Source organism: Cupressus sempervirens, chromosome 8 (assembly GCF_028749045.1).
Source record: "Cupressus sempervirens isolate cs-2001-9-10 chromosome 8, ASM2874904v1, whole genome shotgun sequence".
NCBI lineage: Eukaryota > Viridiplantae > Streptophyta > Pinopsida > Cupressales > Cupressaceae > Cupressus > Cupressus sempervirens.
This window is the reverse complement of record NC_143125.1, coordinates 347,257,326-347,284,716: the sequence shown is the minus strand read 5'-3', so window position 1 is coordinate 347,284,716 and position 27,391 is coordinate 347,257,326. Positions and strand designations below refer to the sequence as shown.

Below are 27,391 nucleotides of genomic sequence, written 5' to 3'. Positions count from 1 at the left end.
AAATGTATTCTTACAATTTGCTAAGGGTTAACATCTAGGAAGTCATCCCCATATTGCCAAGTCCTTAAATTGACAAGTCAAATCAATGCCTTAGCCAAAATAACCATTATATCCCGTGTACTTTGTCTTTGCGATAACAAACTACCATCTGATTGTCCATCCAAAACATGTGCCAACTAACATATAACCATTAGCAAACTTAGGTGTATCATATATACTCCTAATTCTGTCATATCCCAAAATTATAGCCTTGTATCTATTTCCATTGAAGCTCACTGATGAAACAATGACTATTACGTGCTGTCCTTTGTCATACTTAGCCAATTTCTTCATACTAATATATCCAAACCATATCTTCATTGTAAGCGGCCTTAACCATATGTAGTGTTGCCATTTAAGACAACATTCAACTATTTACATTAGCCAACTTGCCAACAAGTAAAGAGTGATCCATTTTGGATTGATGCAAAATACATACTCTATTATTACTCTAGTTTTTGAGGTCATTAGATATGATGACGGGGATGCACCTTCCCTTGAAGAGGTTTATGAGTGCATTGATTTCATGCTTGGCCAAAGAGGGTTGTGCATGAAAGGGACCTCACTCTAGCATTCTATAATGAGCACATTCAACCTATCATTCACCACGTGGTAGAAATTGAACACTCCTTTGCACATGGCTACCTAGGCATTGAATCCTAAGCAGTACATGCCTAGACCTAGTAGAGTTACACCACTTCAATATGTTGAGGTAAAGGTTGGGTTCTTTCGGTGCATGCCTAAGATGTTTAATGCTAAGATTAGTGGATGGAATTTGCCACTTACATGTAATTGTTAATTCATATTCGTTATTAAATTATTAATATTTACTATCTAAAGATCAGTGACTTTAGTTTTACTATTGGGTATGTTTATTAGACATGACATTATGTTACAACTTATTATGTTCCAAGCTACTCAGATTTGGCAAAGATGGACATTAGAACTACGATATAGAAGCATTCGCGATTGTGGTGGAAATGCCATTGATCGCAGAGGGTAAAGTTTTTAGTTTGTAGTTCCTCATCTTTAGAACGTATTCAAGTTTTTAAATTTTAAATCTTAATATTTATCTTACAGTTTTAGATTTTAGATTTGCAAATGACCATTTGTTTGCTATCTCAAGTTTCTAGTTCCTTAGTTGCAGAGAGGAACTGATGTCCTTATAGCTTCATCTATTCTAAGAGAACGAAGAAGCTAATTGTTGTACATAGTGTCTTGTGTAGCGTAGATCACAAGACATGCAGGTACAAAGAGAGCTCAACAACACTGGATCCACCTCAAATTGATGAGGACAAGACTGCAGCAAAAACCAATGTAGGGCTAGTTGGTGTTCCTTTGGCAAATGTTGACCATGAGGATTTTGAGTCCATTTGTTCTAGTGATGAGAACTTTGTCTTGGGGGATGATTAGAGGCCTCCCATTCTTACATTTTGACATTTCAGATTTTAACATTTTGTACTCATTTCCATATTGATCATAATTCATTATATCATGCTACTCTACTCATTGTAATCACAATCATCTTTATGTTCTATCGAATTTCATATTTGAACAATAAATTTCAAATCTTTGATAGAATTTTAGAACATGATTCATTTGTTACTATGTATGTTTATGTTAGTAACTTGGTATGTGTAAATGTCACTATGTTACTATGTTGAATGTTGAATGTTTCTTGTTCGTGTTGCAATTTTGTTATGTTCAAGCATACTATATTTGGCATGTTATACTGAAACATCTTTTCATAATTAAGATTTTAAGTTATATATGTATAGTATGTAGCCCATCCCCCCGCCCCCTACTTCCTACCCCTGTCGCTGTCCTGTCATCATCCTGAAAGCGAGGCCCTTTTTTTCTTGCACCTGAAACTCGTCTTGATATGCCCCCATCCTAAGGTACCCCCCGCATTGGTGTTTCACTGATGATTATTCATGTATCAAATATAGTGATTGATAATTTTTGTATGAAAAAACAATATTCAATGTACTCTCTGATATTGCCGATTTCTAGTGTGTGAGCATCATCTTTATGAATATTCAGTTTATTGTTAAATATTGTGACCTCATATGTCATATTCGTGAGCATCATCTTTATGAATATTCAATTTATTGTTAAGTATTGTGACCTCATATGTCATACTCGGTTGAATTTTATGGGTTTTAATACTAGAGTAATCATTTGAGTCTTTTGAAGACTTCAAAGGAGATAGAGATTTTGTAATCAGTTTTGTAAAAATATTAAAGGATCTATCTTCTGTCAGGTTGGGTTGTTTCCCACAATGAGAAGGGTTTTTCCCAGGATTAAAATCATTAGTGTTATTTTTTTTTCTGCGTATTTGGTTTTAGTTGATGTATTCATATATATTTCTGGTTCCTATTTTAACATGGTTCCAAGACGGGTCCAAGGACACAATCCAAAACCAGAAGTATTAAGTTATACCTTTTCTACTTGCACTACTTTTATTTGATTGTTTGCAACTATCAACAATGGCAGATGGTTTGAAAGTTGAAGATAGATTAGGTTGCTCTTCAAACTTCTCTTCGTGGAAGCCTAGGATTCTGGTTACTCTTGAAGAGAACAATCTTTTGGACTATCTAAGTTCTGATGTTATAGAGCCATCTGAAGAAGCTGAAAGAACTCAATGTAAAAAGAACAAGATCATGGCAAAGAAGATTTTGATTGATTCAGTTAAGGATCATATGATTCCCATTATTTCAAAACTTAATTCAGATAAGGAGATGTTTTAGATTCCCAAGGAACTATATGAATTCAACACCATCAGTAGAGCTTGAGCCCTAAGACGTCAACTTCAGCATGTGAAAATGGCTAGAAGTGAATCACTTGTTTCATATTTTATGAAGATTATAGAGTTAAAGAACCAATTTGATGCAATTGGAGAGTGTTTTGCAGGTAAGGATTTAGTTATACTTGCCATGGAGGGACACTCTTGGGAATCCTTCATCTAAGGTGTTAGTAGGAGAGATGAGCTTCCTAAATTTGAAAGGTTGAGAGCTGATTGCATTCAAGAAGAATGCAGATTAGAAGCTAGAGGCAATAGACATAAAAATCATCATGAAGATGATCATGTACTTGCAGCCCACACCTCAAAAGGGAAAGGAAAGAAAAAGAATTTCAAAAGGTTCAAAGATAAGATTTTTGCATCAGCCTTTGATTCCAAGAAAAAGGACTTTTCTAAAATTCAATGCTTTAGATGTAAAAGATTTGGACACTTTTCTAGAGATTGCACATCTACATCCAAGCCTCAAGCAGTTGTCGCAAATGTAGAAAATTCTTCTCCTCAAAGAGAGTCAAGTGAAAACTTTGAAGGATTCTTATTTATTTCTGCACTTACTAGTAATATTCCTAGGAACAATGATGCATGGTTGATTGTTAGTGGAGCATATTGTCATATTACTGGTTACCGAGAGCATCTCTTTCATTAGAAAGAAAAGGATTCTCATCTTTAAGTCATTATTGGAGATGATGCAAGTTATTTTATGAAGGGTGTTGATTCTACTTCTTTCCAATTGGATTTCGGAATCCCTCTTCACTTGAGTGATGTTCTTTGTCCCTGAATACGATTTCTACATCAGCATTGGAAGACAAAGATTATCATGTTGCCTTGCCAATGAAAAAGTTCTTGCATGGAAGAAATCCAATATTCAATAAGCTCATGAGATTGGAGTTTGTCATGACAGCCTTTATAAACTTCCAACCCATCATATTCAAGATTTAGCTCATGATACTTCAAGTTCAAGTGAACTCAAGCACAAAAGACATGGACAACTAAATTTGAGAAATTTATCTTCAATCAAGATGGTTGTAGTTGGTCTTCCAAATCTGAACTAATACCATGAAGACACTGCAAAGGATGTGCTCTAGGTAAGAGAATTAATAGTACTTTTCAAAGTAGTGAAAGTAGAGCAAAAAAAATCCTACGGTTAATTCATTCTGATTTATGTGGTCCTATGTCAATTGCTTCTCTTAGTGGCTTTGGTATTATGTTACCTGTATTGATGATTTTTCTCTTGAGTGTTAGATTTATTTTCTTAAGGAAAGAAAAGCAATTTCAAAAGGTTCAGAGATAAGAATTTTGAGTCAGCCTTGATTCCAAGAAAAAAGACTTTTCTAAGATTCAGCGTTTCAGATGTGACAGATTTGGACACCTTGCTAGAGACTGTATGTCTAGACCAAAGCCTCAAGCAGCTGCTGCAAATATAGAATTTTCTTCTCCTCAAAGGAAGTCAATTGAAAACTCTGAAGGATTTTTATTTATTTTTGCACTCTCTAGTAATGTTCCTATGAACTATTGGGTGGATATTTTGCAACTAACAGTTTTGGGTAAAATCTAGTCGCAAAATAGTGACAGTGTGTGAGATAGAGTCTCTCCCACCTTAAAGGGAAGGCTCCCCCTTCTCACCGTTCCTTGAATCAACTCAAAGTAAACAAGAATTTGAGAGATTTTGTAAGGGGTGTTACCAATATTCTTTCCTCTTAGCTTTCAAGAAAGAATCCACTTACTCATGGAGCGAGTAATGGGCAAGATGAAACCTCAAACTACACTTCTATCTAAAGTTATAAATGGTGATACCAATAAACCAACACTAACTCAAAGGCTAGCTGAAAGCGTATCAATTTGGCTCTAAGTCCTGTTTTAACCTATTCTATAAAAATAACCTCTACCATTGGGGCACGAAGCCTTCTAGGAGTAGGGAATTCTAACTATTTTTCGTGTATGTGAGATGGTAATACAAGCTATAGTTAAAGCTCCTAGTCTAGTATTGCCACAACCGCTCCTAGTTAAAGCTTCAGCTCCGATTGCTTCTTAAATCACTATGCTCTATTATTGAACACACAATAATAACATGAATCAAAGACAATATGCACAAATTATAGTCAAAGCTTCTAATTTCTCTATTATAACTACTTCCAGTCAAAGCTTTGAATTTAATTGCTTCTTTTAATCACTTTTCTCCCAAATTTGTACTATACAATCAAAGTTATGCTTGCACAAATGTGGCAAAGCTTTCTTGCATACAACAAAAGATGATTTTTACGATGAGGGGTACTCTTTTATATAGGCAAAGGAGTTCATAAAAAGATGGAGGAAAAAGTGGGAGCAACTCAACCAACTTTGACCTAGTTTAACTAAAAGAGAAATTATTTGGTTACATGCAACTGCACATGCAACTCACATTACATGTAATTACATCATTTCATGCAATGCATCCTCTTCAATTACACACATGAAAGAAGAAGAAGAAAGACAAGAAAGAATTGAAACAATCCTTGGGATTGTTCTAAAGAGCCTTGTACTTGGCGATGCAATCCCGGATGATCACAAGATCAGGAGTTCCTGTATTTTGTGTCATTGCATTCACCTTGATAACCATGGCCTTGTGTCTTTTGATAGCCTCTGACTCTCTTTGACGAATTGCTCCGCTATCATTTGAAAACTTGATGTGATCAAACTTTTCTCGCTCAAGTTGTTGTAAAATCTCTTTTGTAGAGTGGCACATTCTAGAATCTCTGACACTTTCAAAACCTTCTTGATGGTGTCCAGATGTAAACTCAGAGTAACTTTCCATCAGCACCTTAAACTTTTTTTTTTAAAAATTTTGAAACAAAGTGTCTGGCGCATTCCCACACGAACTCAGGTTGAAGATCAAATGGATTACTGCTTCTTGAGAATCAAAACATGCCTTCTTGACGGGAGAGCATATGTATTTGGATGAAAAATGGTAGGTGAAGTGAGAGTTGAAGGAAATGGATATGCTCTAAAACATGAAGGTGGAATGCATGAGAATGCATGTGAATGAAGACTCTTGACTTTTAAAAAGTGACTTTGGGCTTTCAATATGTCATTGCACGGAAAGTGGATAACATGTATATGCAACATGTAATGAGAAACAAAAAGTGAGATGACATGTATGTGCGGATGACGGATGAGATGAAATACATGTAATCACATTTGATGAATAAGATGTGAAGTGTTATAGCATGGAAAGATAGAAATGGAACGTGGTGATGCTCTTGCATGAAATGAAAGGTGGAGTGAAGTGAAACATGACCAAGATCTTGGGAAAGAACTTGCAACTTCTCTAAAAATGAAGAAAAACCGAAAAGCAAACACACAAAACCCAAAAACAAACTTCAAAAGAAGAACGTACCTTTGGCAAAAGACTCAAACATATCAACAAGCAAGTCACTTCAACATGCAAATTTGAATTTGGAGTTTGGGAAAAAACCAAAAACATGAAAATGAACCATTTCATCATATTTAAAGGAAAAATGCACTATTCATGGCATATATTTGGACAAATGTGAAAAATAACAATCCATAATATGCATGAAAATAGCAAGATAAGCATGTATTGATGAGCAAGTTTGAAAATGTCCACTTACCTGGAGGTTTTGAGCCAAAATAGCAAGATTTATAGATTTTGAAGACCAATTCTTCTTCAAATCCGGATTTTCAAACAACTTTCTGACTTCTTTCGTACTTGTATGTAATGGACATTCAATGGTCGAATTTGACATGAGAATGCCAAAAATGTAGTCTCCAAAGACAATAGCATGCATGAAAACTCAAAAAAGACCCCTCTTGATGAAAGGTATTGGCTGGAAATGCCTTCTTTTGAGTTTTTTGAACATAAATGTGACTTTTTAATGCAAAAACTTGGGCTGTTTTTTGAAAAACATGGCCAAAAAATGCATTTTTTTAGTCATTTTTTTACTTGTGAATGCAAAAACGACTTTCTCAAATGCACATACAATGATCAAAACTCCAAAGTGACCTCTTATTTGGCCAAAACATGAATTTTGAAGGCTTAAATCTGGGTGTTTTTGTCCAAAATGTGGCTCCAAATGAGGCTGAAATAAAATGTTTTTAACATGAATGAGGTTGCCAAATGCATGGGAATGCATGAGGATGCAAAAAGTCTCTTGTGGGAAAGATTTCAAGTCATTCCATCGAGAAATCTAAAAGAAATCACCAAAAAACGGGTTCTTGGAGGCCAAAGTCGTGAAATTTTCAAAAACAGGTTTTGGAAGGGCAAATGCATGTAGTTGAATGCATGTTTTAAATATGCAACATAGACTCAAACGCACCTTTTAGAGGCCATTACATGTTTTTGGGCTCTCCCAAGGCAAAAATGCACCTTTTTGGTGCATATGCATGTTTTAAAAACATGCTTTTTGCCCAAAAACAGGTTTGGGAAGTGCAAATACATGTCTTTGGTGCAAAAACTCACCTTTTTGGTGTAAAGACGTGTAAGACACATGCATATGCAACTCAAGGCAAAAGCTTGCCTTTTTGGTGTATATGCATATAACACATGTAGCTTATTTTTTTGATGTCATTGCACATTTTAAGTGAGTTTACATGCAATGGCATAAAAAATGTCCATTTCTAAGTGATTTTACTCTTTAAGTTAAATTTTACATGTAATGGTATGAAAAAGGTCCACTTTTAAGTGATTTTTACATGTAATGACATGAAAAAGGTCCACTTTTAAGTGATTTTTACACATTTAAGTGATTTTAATAAACACATGTCAATTTAATTTTGATAAAATATTACTTAAGTGAGACATAATTTATATTTACATTATCATATTAACAATATAATGTGTAAATATAATTTAATTAGTAATATTTACTATAGTATTTGATTAAAATGTCAAAAATTAAGTTGAACTATATAGTTAATATAGTCACTTAAGTGAAAAATCAAAAAGCAACTCAAATTAAAAATATAACATAAAATGCACTATAGTTACTTTAAGTGAAAATTTAATTGACAAAGTAACTTAAAAACAAAACATAAAGTGAATTTAAGTTATATTTTTCAAAAAGTGAATGTTAAATTATAAATATATCATGATATTTTTAATTCGTGCAATTGCATAAAAAAGGTCCACTTTTTGGGCACTAAAATGGTTATATCTTTTGACTGACAACTTCGATTAAGCCCCAAGTTTGATCAAATCAAAGAGAAAACCGAAAGCAATGATTTGAGCAAAACCAAAGGATTAAAAACCAAGAAACACACTAAAAAACGAAAGAAAAGACGATGAAGGCCTTAAAAATAAGCACAAGCTCGACAAACAAACAAAAGAAAAAGACTCGACAAAAACCTTCAATAAAAGAATTTGCTACGTGAATTGGAGTTGATTGATCAGTCAACATTAACCAATTGAATAACAAATTCAACTTAGAGAAATGCGAAACTAGTTTGAAAATGTTTCGTACTGTTACCTACATTTGTGGTGACAAAATGCAGGAGAACATGAACAATGATACATGGTTGATTGTTAGTGGAGTATCTTGTGATATTATTGGTTACCAAGAGCATCTCCCTAATTTGAAAGAAAATGATTCTCATCTTTAAGTCATTATTGGAGATGATGCAAATTATTCTATGAAGGGTGTTGGTTCTATTTCTTTCCAATTGGATTTTGGAATCCCTCTTCACTTGAGTGATGTTCTTTTTATTCCTGGCATGAGGAGGAATCTGATTTCTATATTAGCATTAGAAGACAAAGGTTATTATGCTGCCTTTTCTGATGGAAAAGTTCTTGCATGAAAGAAATCCAACATTCAATAAGCTCATGAGATTGGAGTTTGTCATGACAGCCTTTATAAACTTTCAGCCCGTCCTATTCAAGATTTAGCTCATGTTACTTCAAGTTCAAATGAACTTTAGCACAAAAGATTTGGACATCTAAATTTGAGAAATTTATCTTCAATAGACAATGTTGTAGTTGCTCCTCCAATGATGAACCAAAACCATGAAGACACAACAAGTGATGCACTTTAGGTAAGAACATTGAGTGTTTTTCATAGTGGTAAAAGTAGAGCAAAAAAATCCCAAAGTTAATTCATTTTTATTTATGTGGTCGTATGTCAGTTGTTTCTCTTAGTGGTTTTTATTATTAAGTTACCTTCATTGATTATTTTTCTCGTAAGTATTGGATTTATTTTCTTAAGTCTAAAGACTCTGATAAAGTGTTTCTTTCTTTTAAAGAATTCAAAGCACTTGTTAAAAAATTATCAGACAAGAAGATATAAGATTCTAAGGTCCGATAATGGAGAAGAATATGTTTTTTGTATCTTTCATAACTTTTGAGTTGAAGCTAGGATTTAGAGGGAGTCTTGTGTGTAATGTCCTCTCTTGAGACTTAGTTTAATATTTCACTATTAAGCTTCTTGCAGACTTATTTCATATATTCTCCGTATATGTTTTCATAATCAGAAGATGATACTTTGATATCACTATTTCAAGTTGGTGTCATTTAGAGGCAAGGGTTGTGACTTTTGGTTTATTAATTATATATATATTCTTGATTTATAAAATATAGATTTATTTATTTATAATTAGTTTTCATATATCTTGATATATCATATTTAATTTATAATATATTAATATTCTAATAATATATTACATTAACAATTTATCATAAAAAATATTATTGTCTTTAATATTTTATTTGGTATTAAACAACCAATTGATATATAAATTTTGATATATTAATAATTTTCCATATTTCAAATATATTTTATAATATTTATAAAATATGCCATATATATTTGTCACAATAAAATATTATATTATTCTTGTTTATAATATAATTTGTATTTTGACAGGATATCATAGTCCTCCCCTTTCAAATTTTGCTTGTCCACAAGCAATATCATAAATTTTCTCGTTGAGAATATACAAAGCATAAAATTGGATGCAAGAAGACAAGAGATTTATGGAGTATAAACCTTAATGTATGAAAATATGAAGTAGACACAAAGTATACACATGAATGCATAAAGACATGATGTAGACATATAATGCATGCATTCTTGATTAATGCCTTACAATTTGCTATGAGCTAAAATCAAATAAAAGATTTACAAAATTTACTTCTTCAATAGAATACTACAAGCACAAGTGATCATTAGTAAACAAGTGTAAATGTAAGTTTCAAATAAAATGTTAGTCATGATAAATTACTCCAAGCCAATCCCATACTGAGTCGAAGAGCGAAAATTTGGCCCTCCTTGGCCTCGGTGGTAGTGTTTACACATCCACACGAGGTGGCCTACATTTTGTTTTTCTCTTATTACTGCTCTAATTCGAGAAGAACATTTATGATGTAAATAGATTGCTTACGGACCAAACTCAATGGTTTCCCTCAAGGCTTTATAGATCCAAGCCCTTAAGCCTTTCTTGGACATGTACGCAAAGAAAACCAATTGGCTAGATTTGCACTAGCCTCTCCCTGAATACACCTCTCTCTCTCTCTCTCTCTCCCTCCCCCCTATGGCTACCCTTTAGGTAAGTTTGTAATAAACTATATCTGAATTGAAAAAAGTCATACTATGTTGGTTGTAACTCTGGCCTAGAAGGAATGATGAGATACAACAAGTCTCTTCGAGACCAATCTCCCTCAAGGTTTTTGTGTATCCAAGCCCTTAAGCCTTTTTAAGACATGCCCTCAATGTGTTCGGGGACGCTGACCCTTAACTATCTCGAGATAACCTGTTGGCTGGATTTATACTGGCCATTCCATTATTGTATCTATGCTTTTCCTTTTAGACTTAGAATTTAACAACTAATCTGGAGCATATATGTTTAAATAATGGTAACACTATCATTACCTAAATTTATTATTGTGCATAATCAAAATAAACAATACTGTACATACCAGTTACCTAGATGTATGAACTTTGTTCTATGAACATGACGAATTCCTTTTTGGCTTGGAAACAATGATTAGTTGCAGATTAATGCAATTGTTTTATTTTATTTTATATCTTTACACGATGTTCAGTGGAATATGGTGTCGGGTTCACCCCTGATGATAACTATTGTGCATTTGAGTGCAGACTTAGTTGCAATTCCTTTCTTTTCTTCCTGTGATATCATTTATATTTGAAGTTTGCAAATTCTATTGTAATTTATTTCCTTTTCACAGTGACCGTTGCAAAAGGTGCATCTCTTAATCCTCCTCTGACACCTCAAATCATTGTTGAGATAAGAAGGATGCTAAAATGGCAGATCTGAAGTAATATCAGTCTGCCAACCTCTAGAGTTCTTGTGAACAAGTGTTGATCGATCTTATGGATAGCCTTAGTTCTTTGGGTGGTGTTGCTAAATTGCTGCTATGTTTCCTCAAGTTAGAATGATGTCAATCTCAAGCTACAGACAGTATGTTAGAAATCCCTCAATCATTGATTTGGCGTTCCAAATTCTTATTGTTCCTCACCGATAGAACAAATGGAATAAATGATTTAATGAGAATGATATTTGTGTTTTCAGATGGGATTGCTTCCCCTTTCATTACCCATTGTATTCTTTGTTAAACTTATCGTCATAGTTCCCTTCAATATATATACTCTTTATATTCTGTATCCCATATTATTACATGCTTGGGTGATTGAATATAGTGCCAAATGCAACCTCTAAATGATAGAGAGTATGAATACTCATTAGTCATACCTTTAAAACATAATTTTGCATTTTTCTTATCATTTCTTGGAAAGCCACCATCTCCTTTCTTCTAGTCATAAACTTTGTTAATTCTTATTCGAACACCTACTCTATGAAAGGGTAAGTAGATGTCTACTAATTTGTTGTAATGGCAACCAATTTCATACTTGAAATGGCTCTAACTTGTGTCTTACACGTACAAATTATGCCCTCAAATATTCCATTGATTTGTTCTCCCTGTTACATCAAGTCCTCAAGCGTACAAATCAAAAGTGAAATGAAACATTTTTTCCTTAGAAACGCTCCAAAAAGTGGAATTTAATTTTTGAAAATCGTATGCTTTACAAATCATTAGCAATGTAAACCTTACTTTCCTTTTCTCCCTCTTTGATGGGACATAGTTTTACAACAACTTCTTGCTCACAGGAGAAAGAACCATGGCTCTTAGAAAGCTTTTGCAAATTACCAAACTTCTTGATGACTCTTGTTTTTGGATATTCAATGAAATCTTACTGGCCTCCATGCTGCTAACTGGAATTGCCCGCTAGATGTCAACACTTGCGATAAATCCAGTCATCACAAACTCTTGAGTTGATACAATCATTGTTGATGATGTTCACGACATTCACATATACAACAAGACATTAGAAACTTTCAGATATTTCGCAAATATGTATTTGAGCTTTCGATAATATTTATCACACACCCTTTTAATATATTTCGTACACTAATAATAACAGACATCCAAACTATGAGAATCAATGAATCAAATCCTTGCACGCTGCGCTCATTGAAATAAGAGTTTATATCCTCATATTTGTTATTATTCCTACAAATATTAATGATTTCGGGCCCATTATAATTCTCCATGATAATTCTTTTATTTATTTCCCCACTTGATCAATAACTGAAAAAACGTGCCACATCAAAGCCTCCTCATTCAATTTCTATTTTTAATTATTTTCCCTCTATACAAACTAGGTCCTGCTAAATAAAATGTCTTACTAATGAAGTTCATACGACAAATACATTATGTCGAAGCCTTCTGCTAATGTTTAAATTGAAGCTTTGCAACACATTTTAATTCTTCAAAGTCCCCACTGACTTCCGCAAAAAATGCTCAGCTTACAATTTCTGAGTCATAAATCGGGCACACAAAATTTCTTAAAGTTATTGCTCAAACCTTATACCTTTTGAAATATTAAGCTTTCATCCACGAGAGTATAAAATTTAATTACGAAGCCTTTGGATTAAATGATTTATTGCTCTCGAGCAAGGCCTGCTAATGTTTTCAAACTTATGACAAAACTATATGTTATCCAGATGGAATTTCAAATTAATAAAGATATCAGTGTTTTAATAAAAATTCCTCTAGAAAGTCTTAGAATATTAATCCGTCATTAACATTGCCCCAAATTCAAAACTGTAACATTGGCACCACCATTTGTATAATCACCAAAGAACAATAATAGTCTTTCCTCTTGCAATAAAAATAGGCATTCTGTTAGATAATTCTCAACTTCAAGAAAAAAACTTTGATAAAACTTTCCTGTAAATTTGTTTCTGAATAAATTCCAGAGGCTGACAGAAACCAGCCTTGATACCACTGTAATGTCCCCCACTGAGACTTTAGTTAAATATTTCTCTATTAAGCTTCTTGCAGATTTATTTCATATTTTCTCCATATCTATTTTCAAAATCAAAGAGACGATACTTTTAAATTGGTTTGTCATTTAGAGGCAAGGGTTGTGACTTTGGTTTATTAATCATATATATTCCTCATTATTAAAATATAGATTTATTCACTTATAATTAGTTTTCTTATATCTTGATATATCATATTTAATTTATAATATATTAATATTTTAATAATATATTATATTAACAGTTTATTAAAAAAAATTATCTATCTTTAATATTTTATTTGGTATTTAAACAACACCAATTAATATATAACTTTTGATACATAAATCATATTAGTTACTTTTTTATAATACCTAATTACTATAACTATTCTATATTTCAAATATATTTGATATGTTATAAAATTTATAAAATATGTCATATTTATTTGTCATAATAAAATATTATATAACAATTGTATCATTATTTATATTATTCTTATTTATTATATAATTTGTATTTTGGCCCTGCCCTCTCAAAGTTTGCTTGTCCTTAAGCAATATCATAAATTTTCTATATTAGCATTAGAAGACAAAGGTTATCATGTTGCCTTTGCTGATGAAAAAGTTCTTGCATGGAAGAAATCCAACATTCAATGAGCTGATGAGATTGGAGTCCGTCATGACAGTCTAAACGAGGCAGCACTTCATTAGAGTCTTTAGACTTAAGAAAATAAATCCAACACTTGGGAGAAAAATCATCAATGAAAGTAACATAATACTAAAAGCCAGTAAGAGAAACAACTAACATAGGATCACATAAATCAAATGAATTAACTCTAGAATTTTTTTCTCTACTTTTACTACTATGAAAAATATTCTTAATGTTCTTACCTAGCTTGCAGTGTCTTCATGATTTTGGTTCATCTTTGGAAAACCAACTACAACATTCTCTTTTGAAGATAAATTTTTCAAATTTAGATGTCCAATTCTTCTGTGCTAAAGTTCACTTGAAGCATCATGAGCTAAATCTGGAATAGGACAGGCTGAAAGTTTATAATTGAAAGCACTTGTTAAAAACGTATCTAAAAAGAAGATATAAGATTCTAAAGTCTAGTAATGGAGGAGAATATGTTTCTGGTATCTTTCATAACTTTTGTGTTGAAGCTAGGATTAAGAGGGAGTTTTGTGTCCCTTATAACCTTGAACAAAATGCTGTAGCTGAAAGAAAGAAAAGAACTATTGTTCAGGCAGCAAAGGTTGTGATTCATGATCAATAGTCTTCAAACATTCCTATGGGTTGAGACTTGCAGGACACAGGTACACATCCAGAATTGTAGTCCTCATCAGATTCTAGATAACATTACTCCAGAAGAAGCTTTTATAGACATCAAACCAGATATTACTTATTTCATAATCTTTAGATGCCCTGTTTATATTCATGTTCCAAAAGAGAAAAGAACATAGTTAGAACCATCATCAAATAGACACATCTTTCTAGGTTATAGTGAATCTTCAAAAGCATATAGAATCTACATTCTAGGTCCAAAGCAAATTGAAATCAGCAGGGATGTTTCTTTTGATGAAGATGTAGTTTCCATGACTCTTCAATAATATTATTGTGACTCATCAATAATATGAAAGCCATGTGGAAGTCATGGTGAGTCATATAAACTATTCTCCCTTTTATATCACAAGTTTAAAGAAGTCACAATTCTTCATGGCATGCAGCTTGACCTTTCATTAAACCTAATTTCTTTTCTATCGAGCATAAAGTATAAACAAAATTACATCATCTATATTGTACCAATTCTAGGATTAGTTTAATCAGCTGAGTTTGAGCATCAAGATTCTACTTAAGACCATATACACAATTTTACACAAAGATATATAAAGCATGACTTTACAAAAGGTATAGACTCTAAGATACTATCAATCTAAGACCATATCCCTAGAGACTATGGCTGTCCAGCCTTAAGCGCCTGGATTAGCAACTATAATCATGGTTGGTGGACGTATAGGAACTCGAACAGCTGCAATAGGGGGTCCACTATTTGCTCTAATCATCTTATGTGCTCTCCTTAAGGTTTGTTTGAATGTTGGAGGGGCAGCTGGATTATCCTCAGTAATATATCTGATGCAGTGCAAGGCAGGAGAATCCCCAAAGGAGATGTCCTAGCCCCCACCAAATAACCACATAGCAGAAACACAATAACAATGCAAGATCTGATATCAAATCACAATAATTTATTTATAAAATATAACTGATTACATGCAATGTGTCGAGGTGTAAGGCCTTCCCAGTTACGGCCAAATACAAGGCAAGTAATAGTTCCCCAAGATCCCTCAAGATCCAATCCAAACCTAGCTAGTCTAGATCCACACTCTGGTAGAAACCTCCAAGGAAGATCTCAACTTGTGCTCGCAAGCCCACCAAGCAATCTCCTTGTTTTTCAAGCCACAACTACCAGCCGTTCTCAAACTTTATCCAAGATCCAAGTGTAAACTGCCTCACATTGGGCGCTCTATCCACACACTGAAAATCTTCTCTCACTTAGCTACTTCATCTTCCATGCTCTTCCCCAAGCTGGATGATTAATCACAATCCTGCTGTAAACTGCCTCACATTCGGTGCTCTATCCACAGTCTCAGGAAAAACTCGCTCCTCAGCTATTCTCCACACTCACTCCTCCAAAATGAATGAATCATCCCTCCAATGAATGCCTAAAAGACTCCACAAGACCCACAAGACCCCCTAATTATACCCAACTAAGCCACAAGTTGGCCACAACACAAATTAAATACCCATACATAAATTAAATCCCACAAGTCGGCTCACAAACAACTCGGCACCAATAGAAACCAAGACCAAGTCGAGCACTAGTAAAACCAAGCATTGTTGAGTTCCAACGCATGCCAAGTGCAACAGACCATGCCGAGCACCAATTCTTCCTTGACCGAGTATCAATCCAAGCATCCTCCAAAGCAACTACCAAGCCTCCTCCCATGAACTCCAAAGTAGTTATCGAGCAAACCCAAGATGCTCCTGCATCAATATCTAAAGGTCACTTCCCTTTTCAACATGATGGTAGCTCCTTCGTTTAGTAGCTCTTTGAATCTCCTTTTGTTCACCTTTAAAATGAGAGTAACCCGCATATATATGTTAAATTATATGAATCTCTTGAGAGACTCAGTAAGATTCCTATCAATACTAGCAAAAATGTTATCATTTTTTTTTCCACAAAAGCCATAAAATTTCAAATGAAATTACAAACCAAAAAGTATTATAGCTATTCTTGGTATTGAAGATTTTCCCTGTTATGATATTGATTAGGCTAAGATTCTGATGCAAGTGGAACCTAAACATAGCCCAAACTTCCTTAGCAAAGATACATTCAAAGAATATATGTAAAATAGTTTCAGGTTTTCTACAACAAGTGCAAATGTTAAAATCCTTGTCTAGCTTAAGAACTGGTAACCTATGCAAACGGAGGCACCAGAAGAGGTAGATTCTCTTAGGCTCAATGGGTTTGTGCTACAAGTTAATCAGATTAGTTTCCCAGTCTTTATGATTGAAGGTAAGGTTCTAGCAGCTATTAAGGTGGCAATAGATGTCATCCTTGGCAGGTAATCAAATTGTATATAATTTTGGCTTTGGTAAGGGGCAAAGGGGTGTCATCTCTCCATGTACATGTGCAGGATGAGGGTGTACATGTGCAGGATGAGGGTCTGTTGTGGCTAATCATAGGGGCTTTAGGGAACAACAGATGCCCACAAGCATTCTTTACAAAATTTTAGGTTCTCTTCTAATTGGGTGGAAGGCTGAATTTGGTGCTTAGATATTCCCAATCAGCAAGTTTCCCATCCATGATAATATTACCAAATGTGTCAATGCCCAGTGAATCCCACTTTTTGGCAAAGCATCCTTGAGTGAGTGCTAGTGGTTGCTCCCTATGATTGAGATTCCACCAAATGGACTTTTCTCCACAAGCTTCCTTCTCATTAACGATCACCCCATTTTTACTGATGAAACTTATAACATGTTCCCAACATCTCCATCTTGCCTTAAACACATTTGAACCTTTTACTTTAATTGCAAATTTGCTTGACAATAAGTCGCCGATTTCTAATCTTTTCCAATAGGAGGCTTTGGTTGGATGTTCTCTTGAAATAATATTCCTAATCAAAACTTTCCATGGCTCATTTCCTTCTATGGCTCTTGCAATCCATTTAACTGCTACTGACAAGCCTTGGATTCTAAGATCTTTTAACTCTAAACCTCCCAATGTTTTTCTCATAGTGCACCATTGCCACTTCATCGTCTATAGTTCTTTGTTACCTTTTCTATCTAACCACATGAAATCTTTGACCATCTTTTGAAAGTAGTTTATCTGGCTCTAGTAAAACATCCAAGCTGATGGATAGTAGATAGTATAGGATGATAGGATCTTCTGGCAAACTTGTATTCTACCTGCAAGAGATAGAACCTATTGTTCCATTTATTAAACTTTTTATCCAATTTACCCTTTACCCAATTCCACATTTCTCCCATGTTGGAGAATATAGAGAAGGGAATTCCTAAATACTTGACTATGTGATTGGAACCACCCCAAGCCAGACCAAGTTGCTTACACCAAGAGGGAGGATTATCTTGCCATCCTAACATGATGGACTTGGGGAGAGACCCTTTGTTGCCAGAAGATTTTGAATATTTGTTTCTTCCATAGTCAGGTCGATGGCTCTTCTTCACCACTGGGCAAGGATATACCTTTCACTCTAGGTGAAAATGTTGTTGTCTCTTAGTATGTACCCAAGGGCATCAGCTTCTATTACAAATAGTGTAGGTGCAAGGGAACATCCTTGCCTAATAGATCTAGTGAGTAAGAAGGTATTAGACCTACATCCATTGATCTCAATACATGGATTGGCATCCTTGAACAAGGTTTGTATCATACAAAAATAAAATTCTGGAAAGCCCCAATGTTTCATTAACATGGTAATTAAATGCCCACTCTATCCTATCATAAGCTTTCTCAAAGTCTAATAGCACCATACATGCATGTTGATTTGTTTCCTTGGCCCAATCAAGTGCTCCCCAACATGTTATTAGATTCTCTAAGATATATTTCCCATTCACAAGTCCGGTCTAGGTTTGGTTAATAATTGTAGGCCATACATTTTCCAGCCTAGTAGCCAAAATCTTAGCTAGTATCTTATAGGATACATTCAATAGGGTAACTAGCCTCCAATTTTTAATCAAGATTGTATCTCCTTCTTTGGGGAGTAATTTAATTACACCAGCATTAATGTTGCCTCCGAGGGAACCCTTTGTAAAGGCTTCATTGTATACTTTCAACAGGTCTTTACCAATCCACTTACTACTACTTTGTTTGTAGAACTCAGTAGGTGGGCCATCTGGGCCAGGTGCTTTATCGTTGTTGATGTTTTGAATTGCTTTAAAAATCTTTGCTTCTGATATGGCCTTGTCTAGTTCTAAAATTTCCTTGTGAATTAGTTTCTTTGGGATCAATTTTTCTATATCACACCTTGCGTTATCCATGTTAGTCTTGGATTCTTCTGATATGAACAAATGTTTGTAAGAATTCTGCAAAAGCCTAGAATATTTCCCCTGATTCTTCAGCTTCGTGTTGTCTTGTCTAATATAATCAATTCTAGCCCTGGCTTCTTTCATCTTAAGAATCTAGAAAAAGTATTTAGATCCCTTGTCTCCTAGGCTGACCCAGTTGATTCTAGCTCTAGTTTTGGCTCCTTGTATTCAATGATGATGATATTTTCTCAAGGAATCTTTAGCCAAAAGCACTCTTTCATTCAATGCCTCATGGCCCGGGTTATTTTGAAGGGAAGCCTAAGATAGAGTCTATCATGACTAGCTTTTTCTCTCTTGAGGTCTCCCCCCATTGTACACATGCTAGGATTGAGTGATAATTAGACATGGAGTAAGAGGTAATTGTTATAGGTGATTTTTGAGAACCCAGAGCAATACTGAAGAACTCCTTATTGGCATAGAACTAGTCTTGCCTGCAGTAAATCTTCCTTCCTCCTGTTTGGAAATTTGACCAAGTAAACCAAATTCCCTCATGGCTCTCCTTTTCTCCTTCTAGAGGATCACTAACCCTCATCTCGTTTACCATTATGTACTTGTAGAACCTCTCATTTCCTTTCTACTCAAATTTGTTTCACCCCACCTTATCACATGCAATAGTAACCATATTGAAGTCTCCTATCACCCAAGGAAAATTGGGGAGCTCACAAATCCATTTCCATAATTCTATGTGGTCCCTATGATCATTGGGGGCATAAATGTTAAATAGCTGGAATTATTTCCTATCCTTGTAGATTTTAACCCATACAACCCTATTGCAGGGAGAAACTCCCCAATCCATAGTGCTACATCACTAATTGGATGTCCCACTAAGATTACTACACCTCCTTTGCCTTCGGCATGGGAGGTAGAGAATGCTTTTGCATCCCTCCAAATGCACTTGAGTGCTTTATCCAAGCCAAAACCTGTGGCCTTAACTTCTTGAAGCATCAAAACATCTATATTCTTGTTGAACATTAAGAACCTCTTAGCAATATACTTCCTATCTGGGGATTCTAATCCTCTAACATTCCAAGAAGCTATGTTCAACTCTATCATGATGAAATTTTATTATTTTGTTCATTTGGGGACTGGAAGTTCTTAAGGTAATTGGGCAACTTCTTTTTCTCTTTTTAATATCTTTGGGGATGTTAGTGGAGCCAAGAAGTCTCCCCCCTTTTTCTTAGAGGTTTTATCTTGGTTTTCATTTCCACTCAATACTTCTCCATTTTCTGTAACAATTGTCTTTCCTAACTCTTATCTTCCTTTTTTGGGCTTGAAAAGTAAAGTTCTCACCTTCTTTTAAAGAAGGCTCATCAATAATCATATTCCTCCCATCTTCCTGGTCAACACAAACGGATTCACAATTTCCTCTGCACTGGGTGGTACAAGACCAATAGATGGAGAGGTGAGATTCACTAGTGGACGTGCTTCTGACAGATCAAAGGAGGATTTAGCTGGTATAACAATTAGTTCAAAACTTGATAGTCTATCAATTCCATGATATGTATCTTGTAGAGCCTCTAGGCTATTAAGCTTATCATTGGTGGATGCTTCAGCAATGGAGTCCACAATCTCCCCCTCTTCTGGGGGGCACCCATCAACGTGGGTTCCCTCTCCTGTACTCCCCACGTGCCAACCAGTGCATAGGGTGACTCCTTTTCCAAATTCATACTACCGTAGACAATGAATTTTGGTTTGCTCTTTGCAACTGCTGATATCCTCTTGATTTTTTGAAGTGCCACTTGTTGTGCATTGAGAGTTTCTATGGTTTCTCATCCTTATTAGCACTGTTATGTACAATTTTTTCTTGCAAGGCATCCAATTTCACCTAAAGCTGTTGGTTAGAAGTTAGAGCAATTTTGTGAGGGTTATCCGGATTTCAATTATTAGGGGTTTTCTTGCCAGGCACAAGACTGTTTTTGGGCTTGATATCTGGGCAATTTTTTCTTCTACGCCCCTTGTTTTTGTACAGGAAGCATACATTTAGCCCTCCAAGGACGGCAGCTGGGCATGCAAACTAACAACCTTCTATTTCGAATAGGATTTTTTTAGGGATCTCAATACCCATGTTGATAGCTATTAAAACCCTAGCACAAAATTGTGTAAGATGATTATTTGTATGATCAACTCTAATAACAAAGCTGATTGGGGTTAGGGTTTGCGGGATGGGATTCCATAAAAAAGGAGGAATGTCACCCAAAGTAATCCATCTAGGGCACGAAAGTGCAACAACCTCATTTAGGATAGCCTCTGGAGACCAAGGAATGGCTTGAAACATGGCGGAGCCTATTTTTCGATATTGCCTTCTAACCACCTCTTGCTGGTGGTTACGGTTGTTTAAAAAGATAATGAAAAGGCCTTTTTGAACCAGGCGAAACAAGGAAGTTTGAAACCCAAATCTTTTATTCTAGACATTATGCACCCAATCATTCAAATATTTTCTATAGGGAATACAATTAAGATCCAGTGCTACCAAGAATATAGCCGTATTCTTAAGTCTACATTTTTCAGTTTCAATTGCTATTGACATTTGTGCATTTAGCTTGATAACAAATGGGCTGGTATTGGGAACCTTACCTCCCTCCTCCGCCTGAAGCCGAACTGATTCTAACTGGTGCTTCTTGAAGGAGCGCACACCATAGAAATGCCTTCAACAACATCTCTGGATGATTTGTCGTTGTCATCGGTCCTCCCTCCCTCGTCTTTCTAATTTCCATCATGCGTTTTGATAAAGCCCATAAAAGGCTAGAATAGCCTCTGTAATTAATGAATTACTAGCGAGGAACCTTCTGCCAAAGGAAAGGTACCTCAATGGTCGTGCCCTAGTTGCATACGCTCAATAGAAAAAACTCATGTTTTTCATTAAACCTAATTAACTTATAATTATTCTTTATTATTATTATTTTTTAATTATAAAAATTTATTATTAATAGTCAATACAGAATTCTATTTTGAAAAAGGGGTATTACAAATATTAATTTTTGCTCATGGAATAATAATATGAATTTCACTGCCACATATGAATCTTGCAATGAATGAACTAAAAATACCACTATTGTTCCTAGAAAATTAGTGCATTTTATTCTATTCAAATGGGAAATTGTTCTCCGACATGGATACTAATCTGAACAACAGATGTTTTCAACACAGATATTTCATTGTAATTTCAGTTTACTTGTCACTTCGAAACTCATTTGCAATCACTGGGTAAAACAATCCCAAGTTTGAATTAGGGTTTTCATCCACTGATTCAGTAATGAAAATCAGAGGGTTTTTGTCCTCCATTTACAAACCTCTAGGGTATCCATCGTCAAATTAATTGAACCAAAGTCAATGGTCCAACAAAGAGTAAAAGGCAGAAAATAGAATGCTTATCAATATGACTCTTTGTTTGGCCATTCTTAAATACAACTTTCCTCTAAAAGAGATAACTTCTTAGATTCTCTTTATTAATTTTGACTGAGATTTGAGAGAAATTATTTATAATTGACTTCAATTGTCAAATCTTATTTTATATTTTAACTTTACTCAAGGCACTCTTTTTTATGATAATTTCATTTTGTTTTATCAATTAAGAATCCCTTTTTGTGACGATATGATTCTCTTACATTATTATCGTAGGTCCATTTATATATATAACAAATAAAAACAAACATACTTTGATAGAGGTGATTGATAGAGAATATGCAAAAGCCAATGACTTAAATAAATAAATGTGACAATTGCATGAGGAAAACAGAAATCAGAAAGAAAAAAAAGCTTTTAAAAAATTAAGGAACATGCCGATCACAAAAGGAGAGTGCAGTAATCTGCAATCAGTGATTCAATCAGGTTATATCTGCAAAAGAGGAGGTTTCTTAAGGGGTCATATAATAATTTGAAATACAAAAATTGGACTATGCTGAAATAGACTATGAGGAGTAATTGGATTGATTGAATTCCACATCAAAGCAGGGAATAAATTGACAAAATACCATAGGCAAGTTGTGAAGAAGATCAGAAACATAAATTATAAAGACTATTTGGGAAGAGAAGGGAAAAATGAGATATATGGAGGATGATCTGTTATTTAAAAGGAATTGGCCTGTTTTAGCAAAAGGATAGTTCAGTTCATAGGAGCTTCATGAGTAGGGAGTCATGTTTTTGTACCTTGGGTGTCCAATGTAGGAACACCTTAAGGTTAACATGCAATCAAGATAAAAACGATATTTTTTTGTTTCACTTGTTTATATTTTGCAGGTGTCTGATATATTTTATCAATTCCAAGATGAGCTGTCTTTTTTCAATCAAGGATCACCAATTCAAAGAGAGATGTTGTTCATGAATTCCAAGATTGGTTTTATTTCTTGGATTGAGGATCAGCAATTGAATGGTTGATGCAATGTTAATGATTTCCAGTGTACACCAGATCTTTAATTCATTCAAATTCTAGATGTTTCCAAGCAGTTGAGGGTTGGTGAAAGCAAGCAGATATGAAGATAATCATGTAATCATATGTGGACATCTAATAGCAATTGAAGAACCTCATGTGTGTTTGTAAGTGGGATTTTTGTCGGGTGCATATTGATCCACTTTGGTCTGAACAATTGAGCATTAAAGCAAGCTAATTGGCATAGCACCAATCTAAGATAGAGGTGAGAAGTGCGATTTGAGTCCATTGTAGTTCGTTATCATTTCCTATTTGTCTGTAACAAGATTGAGACTTACGTGTTGAGGCTGAATATCATTTGCTTTGTATTTGAAACCTGAAGAGTTTACAAAATTCTGCATTCACTTTCATTGTCTGAGTTTTCTTTTTTTCTTTTTGGCTTCTGTTGTGTAACTGTGATGTATGCCGCTTGGGGTCTGTTTGAATTATCTTACCTACTCCAGCAACCGTACCACCAATATAATGGTTATCCTAACAATTTTTAAGATTATTCTAAGAAGTACCTTGGCGAAAATAACATACTAAAATATCCATTATTTCACTGATGTAGGCATTGCCTTTTTAGGTTTTAGTAATCCATTTTCATCTCCATTTAGATTAATTATCTTATGCATGGATCTAGATTTGTAATATAATTACACAATCGAAAAACTTGTGGGGATGATGCAAACCTACCTGAAACTTGGAAGCGAGAATCCTATGGTGGGTCTCATCCATTTGAAGTCTTCATTTGATTCCATCAAAGCTTTTATCTTAAGCCCATTACTCTGCTAGAGAATTGGAAGTGTTAGTGCAGCAGAATAATAGAAAATTTCAAGGACAAAAGATTTTGAATGAAGAAATTTCATACTGCCTTATATCTTGGTTTTGATTTCTGCATCTTCTTGTACACTAACTAAGATGTAATAAATTCAATTTTTTATTTAAGAAATACTTTTGGGAGAGTAACTTACTTCAGAAACTGTTATCTCTAATCTGCCCTTACACTTGCTGCTCCTTTCTGATTGTGACTTTTGTTTAGACCACTGCACTGGAAAGAGGTGTTTTTGTTGTTTTTGTTTTTCTGCCATGTTTTCCTTCAAGTAAAAATAAAATCAGCAATGTGGAAGATTCTTCGGACTTCCAACATGGATGTGAGATTCAATAGTGAGAATGAGGCTGGTATGGAATATTGATACACATTACCTTAAAAAAAGAAGCAAAGTGACTGGGAAGACCAATTGCCTGTTATAGAAAAGAGGAAATAAGATCAAAATCTTCTGCGTGTAATTTAATTTTTTAGTTTTAATAAGAGTTTCAAATCTTTTTGGTCAGCAAAGTAAAAATTAGTGGCAGATCACTTAAATAATTAGAGAAAAATTCAGATAAGAAAACATAAACGGGACATCCATCAGATTTACCCTTCGACCATGATCACAGGCTTCCTTGTTGTTGACAAGTACTCTTGTGGCCCATCTGTGATTCAAATTGCAGGTACAAAATAACTTAGCCATGGTAAAACATGCAATAGATCTCAAAGAAGAAATGTTGAGAGAAGATTAATATTTCAATGAGGGAGCAACTAGGTTAGATCATCTCAGCAGAGACAATCTACATTGAAGTTAGTCCAGTGCAGTTTTATTTCAATAAATAGTTTTAACTATCTGAGAAGGGACTGGAAGCATGATAAGAAAAATAGGAGAGTAAAAAATAAAGCATACGCGCAAGAAGTTGGCCAGTTCCAGACTGTACCAGCAATCACCACAAGCTGCATCAAAACATTTCATAAATCCAAGTTACCAAATACATTTCATGGCATCTAGAAATACGGGATTCTTTACCTAAACACTAGTTTGGAATGGTAATCTAATGAATGATGGTACATAGAAGCAGTCACTTTAGTTATATGAATTCCAAGGCACGCAAGTTAGCTTCTTGACATCAAGCAACTGAAAGTATATATATTATCGAGAAGACTGCTAAAACAATTCCCCTTCTAATGCAACAAGACTGACTAAGCAATTTTTTAAAGCATCAACATCAAGCCAAACTAGTTTTAAAGCATCGAAATCAGGCCAAAGGAACTGGTCCAACATGTAAAATCATACTTTTTATGTAGATTGTAATATTGTCATGCTCATTTTTTTAGTACGCGTCAAAAGGAAAAATCCAGTGATGTTTAAACATGTGAACTTCTGCTACAAAGTGCAAACACTTGAGTATTTTGGTCCAATGACAAGGAAAGTGTTCTGTAAGAAATTAAAGAGAATTCCAGAGATCGTATTTGGGACTAATCTGAGAAGTGAAGATCACATGCACAAATTTGAGCTGCGACAGTACTATAATGCAAGAGCACTATAACGACATTTTGTTTCCATTCAAAAGACAAAAACTAATACATATTAACATTCTAGGCTTGGGTTTCAACGTATTCATTCAAAATCCAATGGAGCTCTAGATACCTCATCAAATTTTCCTGCTGGACTATCATCATACTGTGCCAAGTATATTCCTCCAAGTGTATATCTGCAATTGGAATTTACAATTATAAAGTGAAGATAAAATAGGTTCCGTAGAATAACCTATCAACTGTTTTCCTGACATCCGTTTAATTTGCTTGTGTGCAGAGGATCATCTATAAGACTTCAACATCTTGTTCATACATCCCGGACCTCTTATCGTATTAGTAATTAAAAGTTCCCGGGTTAAAAATTGCGCCAATATTTTTTCATTTCCATGGCAAAAGCAAATAATTGTACCACCAACCATCAAGATAGAGGTTAGATATTACCCAAATGCCTCAACTAATTTGAGTCCCTTGGGAATGCATTGACGAACAGCATCTGCCTTCACTAAGTGTATCTGGTAAAATGCCCTGAAAATCTCAAAATTTCAGGGTTTTCTAATACCTAATTGCTCTAAAAATTAAGGTCAACTAAAGCACATATAAAGGAAACAGATGGGCATTAAAACATACCTTCCTCTGAAGATCCAAGGAGCTCCACTGCCATAACTTGAGGCGGCTTTTGTCTGTGAGGATTTCTCACATGTGCCCATTGCAAAAATTCTTGTAACTCTATTTGACCAGTGTGCCTACCTGGCGCATATGCCTCACATTCTTATATACTCTTGAGGTTCGCTAAGAAATTTATTTTGTATATTTTGCACATTTTGCACCTAAGAGAAGTGCAATAGCATGTCGCCTGCCTCAACATATAGGAGCGTGGATTGCACAGCCGCTAAGATTAAGTCCCAATTAAAAGAAGTAATGGCAGACAAACCAGCAACACAGGAACCAAGGCAGCAATACCCCCTGAAATGTAGTAGCCGTCATACTACTCTAAAGATTGTCCAAGTAATTTTTCAACTTGCAACAGCTTTATTTGTTAAAAACACAATCTAATCCAGAATCTAGCTTAGATACTGCACTGTTTTTTCATAAACTTGTTGCAACATGTAACAGCACTGTTTTTGGGTTCAAGAGCGAATCGGGAATAGATAGGATTTTCGTTTATTAAAGCGTGCAATCATCAAGAGAAGGCGTGTTGACAGGTGGAGCACCTTGATTGGTGTCCTTGATTCATATGAACTATCGGCTACTTTACAGAAACACAATTAGACATTTTCAGATTTGTGCTAATAATTGGGGAAATTCTCTGCTTTTTGAAATTGGCATTATTAATTGGAAAAGACTTTTTAATTGAAAAAAATTACATTCAGGGAAACTTCCACGCAAATTATGCGGGTGGAAAGGTCCAGGGCATCCAACTTGGCCAATAAAAAAGTAGTTTCGCGTGATGGTTAATGTAAAAGAAGGCGGTACGCTCCAATTCAATTGGTTCATCGCCGCCGGCATACGCCATGGGACGATGACGCAGAAATACGATAAAAAATAATTTAAGGTGCCATCAATTTTGTTTTATTGCCAGTTCATTTGACTATTCTTATCTTTCAGCAGAGATATTATTTCACATGTGATGTTGTTAATCGTCATGTGGATATGCAAAGAGAACTTATTTATTTTTTGTAAGTGTAGTTTACGTGGGTATGGGGAATAACGCACGGGCGTAGTTACCGATTTGAAACCCACTTGTTTTTCTGCATATTGATATTTATATGCACCACCTCACCTGCGTACCTTCCTTAACCGACTTACTTTCACGCCACGCTTAAAAATGTACGCCCGCCTACATTAATCCAGCAGACGGAATCTAACTGCAATAGACATT

The 27,391-nt window shown here is 34.8% G+C and overlaps 1 protein-coding gene across 6 annotated transcripts in view; it reads right to left on the bottom strand.

Annotated features, from left to right (window-relative positions):
- Positions 1 to 27,013, bottom strand: part of LOC149542758 (protein NEOXANTHIN-DEFICIENT 1) — a 69,288-nt gene extending 42,275 nt beyond the window's left edge. For 3 of the 6 annotated variants that reach the window (XM_089797652.1, XM_089797648.1, XM_089797650.1), the window contains exons 1-8: positions 26,140 to 27,013; positions 25,954 to 26,037; positions 25,625 to 25,688; positions 24,884 to 24,930; positions 24,584 to 24,638; positions 24,369 to 24,407; positions 24,137 to 24,259; positions 23,859 to 23,953 (exon numbers count right to left, since the gene is read on the bottom strand). In XM_089797652.1, the coding sequence (XP_089653778.1) occupies positions 23,859 to 23,953; positions 24,137 to 24,259; positions 24,369 to 24,407; positions 24,584 to 24,638; positions 24,884 to 24,930; positions 25,625 to 25,688; positions 25,954 to 26,037; positions 26,140 to 26,219 (587 nt within the window). In that variant the 5' untranslated portion in view covers positions 26,220 to 27,013. The remainder of the gene's footprint in view (positions 1 to 23,858; positions 23,954 to 24,136; positions 24,260 to 24,368; positions 24,408 to 24,583; positions 24,639 to 24,883; positions 24,931 to 25,624; positions 25,689 to 25,953; positions 26,038 to 26,139) is intronic. The other 3 variants (XM_089797649.1, XM_089797653.1, XM_089797651.1) reach the window with 1 other exon arrangement.
- Positions 27,014 to 27,391: the final 378 nt, after the last annotated feature.